The sequence below is a fragment of the Pagrus pagrus genome (assembly GCF_965226575.1).
Source record: "Pagrus pagrus genome assembly, chromosome: 14".
Lineage (NCBI taxonomy): Eukaryota > Metazoa > Chordata > Actinopteri > Spariformes > Sparidae > Pagrus > Pagrus pagrus.
In genome coordinates, this window is record NC_140198.1 from 29,421,028 (window position 1) to 29,435,538 (window position 14,511).

General features: G+C 40.5%; 1 protein-coding gene across 22 annotated transcripts in view; it reads right to left on the reverse strand.

Moving 5' to 3' along the window:
* Positions 1–14,511, reverse strand: part of dlg2 (discs, large homolog 2) — a 355,738-nt gene that overhangs the window by 156,713 nt on the left and 184,514 nt on the right. For 16 of the 22 annotated variants that reach the window (XM_084373899.1, XM_084373897.1, XM_084373888.1 and 13 more), the window contains 2 exons: positions 4,817–4,900; positions 1,513–1,677 (listed from right to left, as the gene is read on the reverse strand). In XM_084373899.1, coding sequence (XP_084230025.1) covers positions 1,513–1,677; positions 4,817–4,900 — 249 coding nt within the window. The remainder of the gene's footprint in view (positions 1–1,512; positions 1,678–4,816; positions 4,901–14,511) is intronic. The other 6 variants (XM_084373902.1, XM_084373894.1, XM_084373882.1 and 3 more) reach the window with 3 other exon arrangements.

A 14,511-nucleotide genomic window follows, 5' to 3' on the forward strand; every position in this document is an offset into this window, starting at 1 on the left:
GTTTAATCACTATAAATTTACCATTTATCAAGGATAGTTGTTATAAAGTTTTACCCCATAATTCAATATACATTTGTTTTAATTATGATCACATCTTATAACCATTTCAAGCCAATTGGCAGCAGAGGGAAGTCAATCATTCATGCAATAAATAGCATTTATTTCTTCTTCTATTCAAATAGCATATATATATATTATAATGTAAACCACAGGCTTTAAAGTTAATTAGGCCAGAGAAGAGATGTCTTCACATACTGTAATTCCCAATACTGAAGCGTGTGATTCTAGTTAAGGTTGAAATTTCTACTCCAATAAAACAAATGAATGCCTATTTCTCACTGTCATGGCAAAGCTATTCATGGCATTTCACATAAAACAAATTTGTAGAACTCGAAAAAAAAGGCTAGATCCAAAACCTTGCGTTTATCAATTTAACATCAAGTCATTACATTTTGATAATTATAAATATAAGAACTACAAATCTCAGTTAGAAATCATTTTCCAAGTGCTGTTCAATGTTCTGCCTGTGCATCTGTAAACCAAAGCATATGAAATATGAAGGAAAGTCATTCTCCATTCGCTGAAACTAAGAACAGTTTGCCAAGCACTTCAAACAGTGCCTGGAATAAACTACTGACACAATAACACTTCCCCTAATTTCCAACACTGCCCTCTGCTGGCTCAAACCTGAGTAGAAACAAAACCATTGCTCAACAAACTCCATCTGCCAGCTGAACTCTGCTTTTACTGTATTATTGACCAAGATCAATAATATAGATTGTATAATGTACCTAAGACCTTTCAACACAGCTTGAATGTCTTTTTTCTCCAACTTTGGACTCCAGATGGAGGCATGCTCTTTTGTGGGCAGAGAGAGGCACTGAGATGTTAGAGGCTTGGACAAACAAACTAGCACTTTATGAATCAAGATGATGCAGAGGGAAAATGTGTGCAAGGAATGGCAAAGGCACAGTGAAGAAGGATTGTGAAGACACTATTTCACCATTTCCTGTTCTACAGATACACAAAAACAAAACCTACAAACTGACAACCAGATTAATACCACCAATTTTTGCTTATATGGCTCAGGAAAGCACATCAAAAGAAAGGTACAGTAAAAATAAACAAAAAAAAATGAAGGAGAAAACACTAGCATAATTCAGATCTAATAGAAGCATTAAAAAAAAGTATAATCTGGCCTGAATTCAACAATGATCTACTTGCTACACACCCATTTATGCACAAAGTTAACTATATGTGTGCTATAATTTATCCTAGTCTTTTAGTAATTCAATTTTATTGGCCTAACAAAACACCAAAGTGGTATGAGTGAATATAAAATGAGCAATAAAAAAACACTGAGTAGTCTGCGGCCATGGAGCAAGAAGGAGAAAAAGGCCATGTTGGCAGTTGTTCATGCAGCTGATTTGAGATGAAGGTTAGAGAGTCACGCTTTCTACACCAGGTGTAAAAGCATACTTGGAATGATGGGGGATCGGTTGGCGTGCTAACCTTGAGAGGAGAGATGTGGGAATGGGAGACGTAGCCGTGGACATTCTCAATCTCAGACAGGTTCTTCTCGGACACGTGCACGAGCTCAGGGGCTCGCACCTCATTGGTGAGCTGTGGGAATCCCTGGTCAAGATGTGGCGAGTCATCCTCTTGGTAGTGGTACTGCTGAGTGCAGAAAGACAGACAAAGATAAAGGTGGGGACACTGAAAGAAAGAAATACATAGTCAAAGAAAAGTGATGTGAGCCAAAGAAAAGTAAGTATGGGGATTATGTTACTGTCCTGAGAAATGACAAGAGAAAAGGCAAAAAACAATTAATTTTCATGAACTATGTACCTCTATTATATTAAATTCATATTCATATCTTTGTTTTTAATGTTCGCTTTATTTGGTCCTGTATGAAGGACAGAGTGTCACAGATGGTAGTGTTACAGATCCTGCTAATTACTGCCTTTGAGCACCACACTCTTAAGATATTTTGACAGCAGATTTTCCCAAGAAGGATTATTTTATTTTCCTTGAAACTTTTTAAATGTCAAAATCTAAATAATGACTGAAAACACATAAAACAATAAGCTGAGAAATGAGCTGATCTTTCATGCTTCTCACAAGCTGATATATTACATTCAATGATTTTATTTCATAGGTATATATTTTACTGTGTTGACTTAGATGGCTTGACATGGCTTGGTATGTTGCACACTAGAGGAATTTTACATGATTTTTTTTGTAAATCAATGGCATTTTAGATTTAGGAAATAAACTACAGGGTTAGGTTCTGTAAATATGATGATGGTCTGGATTAAATTAATAAGTCAGGTTTCACTCTCGGTTTCACACAGGACAGGAGCAGCAGTGATCATCAAAAATAAAAATCATCATGACACCTAATGCAAGCTGAAGAAAACACGCATTAGGCACACAACGCTCTGTAAGGCACTGACCCCCGGCACAAACAGTGTGTTAGGGAGTCACCAGGGAAAACACCATCCAGAGTCTGTGGACTGTTGATTCCAACAAAGCTCATCTGCTGCAACGGCCTTTGTAGCTCAAAGTAGGCATGAACTATCTTCTATAACTGCTCATGACTGGGCTAATGCCAATGATAATAACAACAACAACCATCAACAACAACAATAATAATAAGAATAATAACAATATGTTGATAATAATTCAAGGTCTAAATTTCGCATCCCCATTCAGTATTTAAGTTAGTGGGTTAGTATTTAATCAGTTAATACATATTTTCAATTAGACCCTGTTGTTGTCATGTGTTACCTTTGGAGTGGAGAACGGAGATCAATCTAAACGAGAAGTCACATCTTTGGATACTTGACTGATAATTTGATAAATTCATGATTTGGTTCATTAATGGTTTGATTTGATTAATAAATTGGTTTGGTGAAATTATCAATTTTACTCTCAAATTTTCCTCTTCAGAGGTGGTGCCCCCAAAATGAGTGCAAAGTTCCACTACATATTTGGTTCCCTTGTGAGGTGATTATAAGTCACCATTGTCTATAACAAAGGAATCAATATAAATCACAATCTACTGAAGCTGATCCCTTTTCTGTGGGTGGGTGTCACTGCAAGCTGTTGGCTTGGCTATTTGTTACTTTGTGAGTATTGAAACACATTTATCTCAGTTGTGAATTCATTATGTAATCTTTTTTATTTTATTTTCATTTTTTGAACCTTATGGCTTTATTAATAGGCCAGCTCAGAGAGGTGACATGAAACAGGGTGAGAGATGGGGGGGTGACATGCAGCAAAGGGCCGCAGGTCAGACTCGAACCCTGGGCCGCTGTGAGGAAGGATCCTCTGTACGTGGGATGCGCGCTCTACCAACTGAGCTAACCCAGTGAGCAAAGAGTGGTCTAGATCACGTCTTTTAGACATAATTTATAGACATCCAAGACGTCTAAAAGACGTCCTCTGGGGAGCCAGAATGAACGTTTTTTATACGTCTTTTCTGGATGTTGTATAGACGTTTATATATCGTTTATCAACTAATTCTGGCTGTCAGTGGACGTCCAGATCATAGCCAGTATGAACGTCTATTCTCAACTAACTCTGGATGTCAGTGGATGTCTAGATTATGGCCTGACTGGACGTCTTTTCTCAACGTCATTTTATCGTCCAGATCATGGCCTGGTCATGTCAATATTCAGGCCATGATCTAAACTTTAATTCTGGCTCTCCAGAGGACGTCTTTTAGACGTCTTGGATGTCTATAAATTATGTCTAAAAGACGTGATCTAGACCACTCTTTGCTCACTGGGAATGGGGCGCCCTTCTAGACTTAGAAAAAGAAAAAGGACAAATCAATTTTGTACCACGTGTTGAAAATTTGCATGGACCAGTTCGTCTGTAGACTCATTGTTAATCTTTGTACATTCGAATGTTAATTTGATAAATTCATGATTTGGTTAATTTATAGTTTGATATGATAAATAATTTGGTTCAGTGGTAATTTGGTTAGTTAATCAATTTGACTCTCAAATTTTCCTACTTGGAGGGGGTGCACCCAAAGTTTCACAACACAACACCACAAATTGTGACCTAAAAATGACCATGGACTACAGTCAACAAAAGCACACTTTTTTTCAAAGGCCTTCAGAATTAGTATGGTTATCCTAATGTTGAATCCATCCCATAATCACTAGAATCAATTATGTTAGTAAACATACCTTTTGTATCATGTACACAAGCAGTACATATGAAAATAATGTTTCTAGTTGTTTTGGGGATTCTTTATTATATTTTTTTTATTTTAAAAGGATCACAAGAGGAAATTTAACTTAATAATGGTAGGATACTTTTTGTCCAACCAGACTTCCATCTTCCATTACACTTTGCAGATTTTAGAAGACTTCCATTCTTCACTGCTATGGTGGTTTTGTGAAATATGTTAAAGTGAGATTTGTTTATCCCAACTAAGTGATCCCATCCTTGTTTTGTAAGGCTTTTATTGATATGCATTGTGGGTTGAAATCCCTGCTAACACTAAACTTTTTGAACAACAGATTCACATGGCACAAAATGGATCCCTGATTAACAAGTAAAGAGTTAACATAAAACACGTTTTAAAAAATGGACAATATAGATATAGCAATAAAAAAGATGGTCATGACAATGGCTCTTAAGTGTGTTGTGACCCAGTGAACACAAGATGGAGTAACTGAGCTTTACGATGCTTTAACATGATGATGTCTCCTTTTAACTTCTAAACATGAGTCATGAAAAAACTAATTAAAACTAATTTGTCACTTATCATGATGATCCCCCTCCTCCCCTCTCTCACCCAGGGAGCATTCATCAAGGCAGGGTTCATGCAGGGTGGGGACTGGCCGTTGTGGGGTGACTCCTGTACTGCTGGTGGCCTGTTCTGGAGAGAGCAACAGGGCAAAACCAACAGGAGTCACTGAAAGTTAAGTCCATAAGAAAATCAATCATGTCAGAGATCCCAAGCATACAACCAGCAGGAGGCTGAGAAGCTCATTCAGAGGTAAAAGCAGATACAGCGCTGTAGGTGGCTGTATTATTGTGTACTATTACAACAGATGTCAGTACATGCAGGACAGATGTGGTCAGAGTGAGCACAAACTGAAACACATGCAAACACAGAGAAACAGTCATCCCATGACACGCTTACACACACAAATAAAACTGAGTTGTTTTTAGTTTTTAGTAACTACAGCATGACACAATTTGTATCAAATCAAATGTCTCTACTATTTCTCTATTAAAAAGACAACGGAGTAACAGCCATACTGGCATTTCACATTTTAACCAAATAAGAGGATTATTACAGCAGCACTACAATAGTTGACATGGTTGTATCATTTTTAAGTCAGAGGCTCACATGAGCTGAGTTGCAAACCAAGTGGAGCACTCCAGTGGTCACAGTTATTTTTGATGATGCCTTAAGGCAGCAACGTCAAGACATGCATTCAAATGTTAAGATGACTCAGCTTGAGGCTGGTGATACATCAGCTACCAGGTCTACTAAAAATAGAAGTACATTACATTCTGTAATTTATGGCTCAGCTGTATTCTTGTGCATACATTATCTACTGCATAATCCTGTAAAATGTAGAGAAATAAAGGGTTAAGTGCCAAAGGAAACTGTTTAAAAAAAAGAATTGTCATTTTCTATTTATTATTACAGTTGTCATTTTAAACACACAATCAGCAAAATTAAATGTGACCCTGCACAGGAGAAGTCAGTACATTCATTCATTGTCAATAACAGCATATCCTTTACAGGGTCAGGGGACAGGGGGCTGGAGCTGCCTCTCAGCTGACATCGGCCGAACGGCGGGGTACACCCTGGACAAGCCACTAGTTCATCACAGAGTAGAGACAAAAACCATTCACACTCACATTCACACCTACAGACAATTTAGACTGAACAATTAACCTAAACTGAAAAAATGCAAGCACCACACAGAAAGGCCCTGTCAGGTTTCAAACCCAGGACCTTCTTCCTATGAGGCAACAGTGCTTTAGTCCGTACAGATGGCTGAAACAATAAAGAAGTTTTTTCTTTTACAAACAATCCAGGATGCTACAGCCGGGCATTGAAATCACATTGCCACAGTGTCATGATAGTTCATATACAGACGTTTTCATCATTTCAAAAAAGAGTCCTCCTACACCTCAAAAAAATGACTCTGGAGAGGTGAATTTGTGTGTAGCACTTCATGCCTTATGTGGTCATTATCATATAAATCTGTCGGCTTTTGCTAGCTAACAATTCCACTGAGAAATGACAGCTAATAGCAGTATTAACAGTAACCCAGACCACACAATGTTAGCGCTACAGGCAGTGAGAAGTGAATTGTGTGTCCGAAACCATCAACAGGCTGATTGGCAGATTTAATGCTCAAATAAACCGGGCAACACAAGCAGAAGTATGCCAGATGTTGTGTTATTAAAGAAAACACAGATGCTGGCAGTGTACAGAGACAAAACCTCCCTCATATCAAAGTGTCAGTGCCAAAACAGGATGGAATAAGCAAACTATTATGAAAATAATGAAGAAGACTCATTGTGGGTTTTTGCCCCCCTTTCTTTAAGCATACATCAAACTGATCACTAAAGGTTCCCCTCTTGGGACACCATTTCCCACCTTTACTTACTTTTCTCAAAACGAGTCATTCTGGTTTGTTTTGTGCCTGCATCTCACAATTCTCAGCAAATGTGCCATTTACAACATTCACAGTGAAAATGTTTTACATTTATCGATCTGGTGGCTACTTGGATTAAAAAATTTCTTTGGAAGCCAACTGTCAAGTCTAAGATGTCACAGCCAAGGGTGGACTGGCGTATGGGGACACCGGGGACTTCCCAGGTGGGCCGGTGGGCCAGTGGGCCGGGCCATGAGAAAAAGAAAAGGAAAGGGGGAAAAAAGTCTATCGCAACGGCCAACAGCATTGTGGTCCGCTGGGGGCTGGGTTGGGCGGCTATTGTTGTGATAGGCTATACCTGTGTTCAGTATCACTGCCTATGCTGATAGCCAATCACATTTCGTCCATGTGGGTAAGTCCCACCCATTTCCTCAGGCTGTTGCAGCTGTCACTTGCCAATCACACTGCGCTAACGGCGCAAGACAGCTTTGGTGGATTGAGAGCCAGCGCTGTCTGGGCAGATGGAGCATAAAAAACGAGCCCAAAGCTGGTGGGCTTGCCAGGATTTTTCACATTTCAAGTTTTTAGTTTTCAAATGTCAGTTTGCTATTTTCAGTTTAGTTTTCATTTTCATAAATGTTCTGGGTTAAGTTTTTACATACTATATAGTTAGCTTTGTTGTTTATCTATTTTTAAATAACATATTTATTGAAATGGGCTTATTGTTGTAATTATGTTGCCCTCTAGTGGTTTACTCATGGTATAGACAGTCAGTGTCATTCAGTTCTAACAGCCTGGCAAATTGGTCGGCCAAATTTTATTGTATCAATGACCTGTTTGCATTAAATCACTACATGCTGTAAAATCACTATACTGCTGTAATTATTTTACTGTAGGCTACTTAAGGGTTCAGGTTAATGATTACTATATGATTATGGTCCAAAACAACATCAAATGCAGTTTTTTTCATCAAGGTACATGAAACTTGTGTTGCCGGCTGGCTGGCTGGCTGGCTCCCCACACCGCGCATGAAGTGGGCCGGTCTGTCAATGACTCCCGTGCCACTTCCCCCCCCCAGTCCGCCCCTGGTCACAGCCTACCTTATATAGAGACAGACCTTTCAAATTTATTTAAAACACTGGAATGCTCATTAATACATATTGGAAATGTGAAAAAATATGAAAAGTAAGTAAGAGGAAAAAAATTGCTAACAAAACCTTAAACACTTTGCTTTTGGTGTTGACAGCTCCATTCAGCCATTGTCAAGATGAAGGAAGGAAGTGTGAAGTTGTCTGTATGCAGGGCACACTGGACATCATTGTGCTGCTGCTATTTTGGAGGGGGTTATCAGGGCACAGGTAAGAGCTTCATTCAAGTTACTGAATCTCTGTAAGTACTCTGGAATTACTGCCTTCTAACACAACTAATCAAAAGATGGCAGCAGGAGATAGAGCACTGCACTGACAATGCATGGGTGGTTTGGATGCAGCAGGAAGGATGGGCAACCTGTCCTTTTATCAATAATACCCTCTCTAACAATAGTTTGAGTAAAAACACCTGATACCGAGAAGAACACAGTGTTTCCATTCTTTTTCTTTTGCAATCTTGTGTACAGACAAGTTCACATGTGGATCTGTTTGTGTTTTTTATGCAGATAAGATGCTACTGTACCAGTTGGAAAATACTCTTAATAATCTTTGTCTTGTCTTATATCAGAGTAAATGGTTTCTAGCAGTAATTCTATGATCTATATTGTACCCAACTGGACTTGTTTCAGTTTCTAGTAGTAGTTACCAAACTCATATATAGATTTACCTAGATGTACATGCAGTTTTATTGTGATGATGCCCCCACCCCCAGCCCCTGCTCAGCCTGCAAACCATGTGTCTCTGAATTGTTTTTAACTCTCAGCTGATGAAACTCACCCTTGTAGGGACACATGCCTCTCGTCTGAACTATTAATTGAGGCTTTGTTTCTCTGGGAGGTAAATATCTTTTTTTGCTTAACTGACCCTGTGACCCCTTGTACCAGGAGGCTCCGTCCCTCCATCCAGTCTCCGATTACCTCTATCTGGACAAAGGAACTTTATTTTCTTAAGAATAAAGACATCACTTTGGATGTTTGACAGACACGGTAGTTCCTCTATCACACTCATCTGCAGAGGGCTTCATAAGTTGTAAAACTGAATTTACCACCGCTCAACCAGAGACACTCACACCCTTTCCTTGAAGCATAGGTTCAGCCCACGGGCCAATGGTGGCCCGCAGAAGCGGCTCGCAATGAATCACAGTTGTTAGTTTTAATCCAAATGTGCATTGCTTTGAAAGGATGAATCTCCGTTTCGTGGTCTTTAGCGGCATCTATAGGGATGAGCGGTAATTACAGGTGTGGTTTAGACCTCACTTGACCTCACTCCCAGAGGTCCACGGTGCAATGTTTTTTTTCACCACTGGGACGCTGACGCCGTCTCCCGCCTCACTCTGCCTCGGGTAAGAGACCGTGACCACAGCTGTGAAGATGGAGCGGGAGCGGGAGTGGGAGCCGGGCCTCTCGAGAAAAAAACGCTATGTCGGTGAGGAGAAAAGGCGGTTTCAAGATAAGTGGACAAACGCTTACTTTGTCGTACCTCACGGGTCGGATAAAGTCATGTGCCTGATCTCCAAGCAGGTTAATGCAATGCTCAAGGACTTCAACATAACACTATGATACCAATCATAAAACCTACGACAAATTCACCGGTGAGGAGCGCACCAGTAAGCTTGAACAACTTAAAGAGGCTACACTGCACAGCAGTCAGTTTTCACAAATCTGGCCAAATCCGGTGAAGCTGTAACACAGGCTAGCTGCGTGGTAGCTCAAGAAATAGCCAGGCGGAGCAAGCCGTTCAGTGGCGGAGAATTTGTCCGAGACTGCATTTTGAAAGTGGCCGACATTGTATGCCCGGAGCAAAAAACAAAGCTCCGTGACATAAGTTTGTCGAATGACACAGTGACACGTCGAATCGAAGATCTGGCCAATGATCTCAAAGAGCAACTGGGACAATGTGTGGAGGGCCTGGGTAAAGGGAGCCTTTTCCATCGCACTGGATGAAACATTTCCGATAGAGCGCAATTGCTGATTTTCATCCGAACAGTCACGGAGAACTTTGAAATAGGCGAGGAGCTGCTAAGCTTGGAGAGTATCAAAGACAGAACAAGGGGAGTCGACATTTGTGATGCTGTGTGTCGCAGTCTCGATGCATACAGTGTGAGGCTGCCGTCTATGGTCGGTGTCACAACAGATGGAGCACCGGCAATGGTCGGGAGAAAGACAGGTGCCGTGTTGCTGCTCTCTGAGAAAGTGGCCAACAACGGAGGTGAGAAACTAATCAAATATCACTGCATAATACACCAAGCAGCCCTCGCTGCTCAAACACTTGAAATGAAACATGTCATGGACATTGTTGTGAAGACAGTTAATTTCCTGAAGTCCAGAGGTCTGAATCACCGCCAATTCAAGGCTTTTTTGGAGCAATCAGGGGCAGATTTTGGTGATGTCATATACTTCACTGCCGTCAGGTGGCTGAGCAGAGGTGCCACACTGAAGCGTTTTTTTAACCTGAGGAAAGAAATAAGAGAGTTCATGGAGTCAAAAGGACAAGATGTGACACAGTTAAGTGACACTAAATGGCTCTGTGACCTAGCGCTCATGTTGACCTGAATACGTCAAAGCTTTCCAATGAAAACTTCTGCAGGGACAGCTCAAACAGGGGGACCTAACCCATTTTCCTGCCTGCAAGGCACTCGTAGATGACACAGACACAGATGAGTGCCACATTTTACATCACCTGCGTTCAGACAAGAACCAAAACCTCATAAAAAAAACTCAAATTCGACCACCGCTTCTCCGACTTCAGGGACCACGAGAAGTCATTCAACCTCTTCCAAAATCCTTTCTCATGTGTCCCTGAGGAAGAGCCTGCAGAAATGCAGTTTGAGCTCATCGACCTGCAGGAGAGCTTCGAGGCCAGAGCAGCATATCGTGACAAGAATCTCATCGAGTTCTACAAAGGACTTTCCCCATCCACATACCCTGCACTTTGCCAGCATGCTATCAGAATGGTCTCTTTATTCAGAAGCGCATACATTTGTGAGAAGACCTTCTACACCATGGCCATCAACAAATTCAAGCTGAGATCCAGGCTGACAGATGGCCATCTACATGCTGTCCTTCGTATCGCAACGACGGAGATGGAGCCGGACATCAGAGGAATCGTGGCCAACCGAAAACAGCACCACAAATCCCATGCCAATAAAAAAAGGGTATGTTGACCTAGTAACAAATGTTCAGTGTGACTTAACGACAAGCTTGTTGATGACAGGCAATGATAAATATTGATGATGATGATGATGATGATGACTTGTTTGGTAAGCTTCTATCTTAAAAGTCTCTCTCTCTCTCTCTCCCCCTCCCTCTCTCTCTCTCTCCGTGTGTGTGTGAGAGTGTGTGTGTGTGTGTGTGTGTGTCTGTCAGGAAGCAAGGCACACTGAGACTGACTGTTTGTTCTAAATACATTTTTACATATATTCTGAAATGGACTGCACACAGGACTGTTATATCCCAAATTTGACTGTAGAGGGCAGAAAACACCAGGGATTTTGTGTGCATTACAATGTTTCTCAAGGTTTTCTTAAGTTTTGCCAGGTTTAGCCTCATTTATTAATTGAAATGTGTTTATTGCACATTACTGGATGCAGACCAATAAATGTAAACTGTAGAGATGCAACCTGGTCATTAAAATGATAACAAATGGGATTTTTTTTCTGTTTTTTCCATTATTTTTTCCTTCGGCGGCCCTCAGTCCAATGTTGGGTTCCTAAATTGGCCCTCAGCTATCAAAACTTTGAGAACCCCTGCCTTAAAGGGTCAAGCTAGGTTCAGTTGATCACAATTGAATCCACGCTTGTGAAGCATCAGAGGATCGGACGACTTCCTTGTGACAATTATGTTACAATTGAATGTCTTTGTATTTGTAAATGAGACTAAAAACTATTATTGTGTTCTTTCCTATCTAATTAACACACACGCACACACGAGTGAACTTTCTTTCCCCCTTTTCTAATCCTCTCACCTTCGCCTGATAAGGAAACACATGCAGGCCACAGTGATTTTACGACCCGACACTCCCTACATTCCAATGTGGAAGCCCCCACGCTCTTCCAGATTTCAACAAAGTTAAAATAACTATTAAGCCAGAACCTAATCTTCTGGATTTAAACATATTATTAACCAGGAAGAAAAGTTCAGGAAACTGATTCTGCTCTCACTTCTCTGCGATGAAAATTGACTGAGATAAATTTAATGTGTGAAAATGTCCTGTGTTCCCTGGAGCCACAGTGCTCTCTAATGGTGAGTCCTGGTATGATTTGGACAAGTTTCAAAAGACTTTGTCTAACACATCTTTGTTTGTTACCGGTCAATGTTTAAAATATTCCGTTATAATAACTATTAGGCTAGAACTAAAAGAAATGTGTATAAGTGATTAGTTCTACGATATAATCAAGTGTGTTTAGATGTTTTGACCAAGTTTTAATTTTCTTTTGAATGTTAATGATTTAGTGATGCCATGTGATTTGTCTTAATAAGAAGTCCACATATTAAGCGATGGTGACATTCTGAGAAAGGGGAAACACGAGTTTGAAACATTAAAAATGTTGGTTTAGTTTTAGTTGGTTTGGAGTTTTAGACTTATAATCTTGTCTAAAGTGCGGACACTGGCAGCCCTGCCCCTTAGGGTCATGCCTGATATCAGTGTTAATAAAACTGAGAGGCATCCCCCTCTCTCACTCTCTTACTCTTTTTACGCGCTCTTCACTTTTTATTTGAAACTCTCGTCACTCTTCTACTTTTACTCTCTTCAAGACAGCGCTCTCATGAGAGTTGCTCAAGCGTTAATTTTCTTACGTTCATATTTTTCACCATAGCGATCAATTTCTTTTAAGTCCTTCAACTCTCCTTAAGTTTCCACCAGAACAAAGCTGTGTTTTAATTTTTTTTGTTTTATCGTGTTTGTTAAGTATCGTAACCCTACTTAGAGGAAGTGAACTTCATTATTCAATAGGCCACCGGAGCATCCTTCAGTTATTTCAGCGAAGAAGTTAAATTAATTTATCAGTCAGAGGCTAAGAACAACCACTCAAAGCAACAGAAGAAGACCATCCTCTTCATCAAGATCATCATCATTAACGAAGACGGTTTCCAACGAAAGAAAGACTCTTTTGCCAAGCCAAACTGGCTGCCCCCAACGCTCAAGAGCGGTGCCATCCCGCTGGGCACTGGACCAAGACCATCACCCACTGGGTACCGGACGAGCTGTGCCATCCTGCCGGCTATTGGACCGAGACTGCCAGCCTGCTGACTCCACAAGACAACTCTTCAAACCAAAGAAGGCTAAACATCCATCTTCCTGCTGGGTTCACACGTATGAAATATGAGTTGGTGTCTTTGGCTTTGATTTAGATTCTTTGAGCTTAAGAGAAATTCGGTCAGGGCTGCGTTAGCGTTAAATTATTCTCTTAATATTTGAATGCTTTCACCCAAACCATAGTTTCACCATCCACACATATTTCACTCAGAAACTCATTACATTAGTCATTACAGACTTTCTGTTACCTGATAATCTTATCATTTGTTTAATTTGCCATTTCATATATTTACTCTGAATTATTTAGCCAATAAATATATTTAACCGTATGTCGTTGTCTGTGCAGGTTTGTTTTAATGTGGATAACCAATGGTAACTGTGTGTGGAAGTCACTGCTTCAGTTATGAGATTTAATAAATTGATTGATATTGATTCAAGTTAACCTTGTCTAGTCGAATTTGATTAATTTCCTCTGGATTAGTCAAAGAGATAAAAGAACGGAGGTGGTGCCCCTATTTACGAGTGCTTTATTAATCGCAAGTGATTAATAAATTACATGTATTAGTAGTGTATCTCCTACACCCTCTTCTCAGGTTGTGTGCACATCTTTACTACATCACTGTCCATTCTCACCATTACATGGCTACCCTTAGCCTAAACCTAATCTTGATACCATACTTTATCTGCAACATAAATCAAAATTATAAATCAACTTCCTGACAATGTGAGGGCCAGCAATCTAATTGCAGTCAATGACTTTTCCCAAGTCTGAACACCAACAAGTCAAACTGATTCCTCTAAACATACAGTAGCTACAACACCACACACAAATAGCTTACATTTAGGGTATTTTAGCAGACACTTGTGGCTGCCATGCAAGGTGCCAACCAGCACATCAGGTGCAGTTTGGGGTTCAGCATCTTGCCCAAGGACACTTTGACATGCAGACCAGGGGAATCAAACCAGCGACCTTCCAATAACAAGATGCTGGCTCTACCCCTGAGCCACAGCCGCCACACAAACAGAGCATAGTGCACCTAACTATTCTCTGCCGTTCTCTCAAGAGACATGGACACAAGGAGGCCTGGAGCAGTGTCTGCTTTCAGGCTGTATAGGCACTTCCCAAACACAGATGTTTGCATTAGGGTGTTGCTACAGGGCCAAGGAGGCAGGTGTCTGCTGCAAGCTTTCCACAGCAAAATTAATGGGCAAGAGGAGAGGATCTAAATATAAAAACTCCAAGCACACCATAGCTGAAATAGTACTTTTCTTGTAGTCAACAGTTCAAGGAACATGACAGCTGGGTAAGCCCAGTCCATGTATTGTGAAAAGCTGTGGGATTCTAATAGGTTATAGACCCCCGACGGACCCTTCTACCTGTTTACTTTTTATACCTGCCAATGAGAATGCACACCAACAAACAGCTACCACTGGATGAAAATGAATTATGCCTCGGCCCCTAT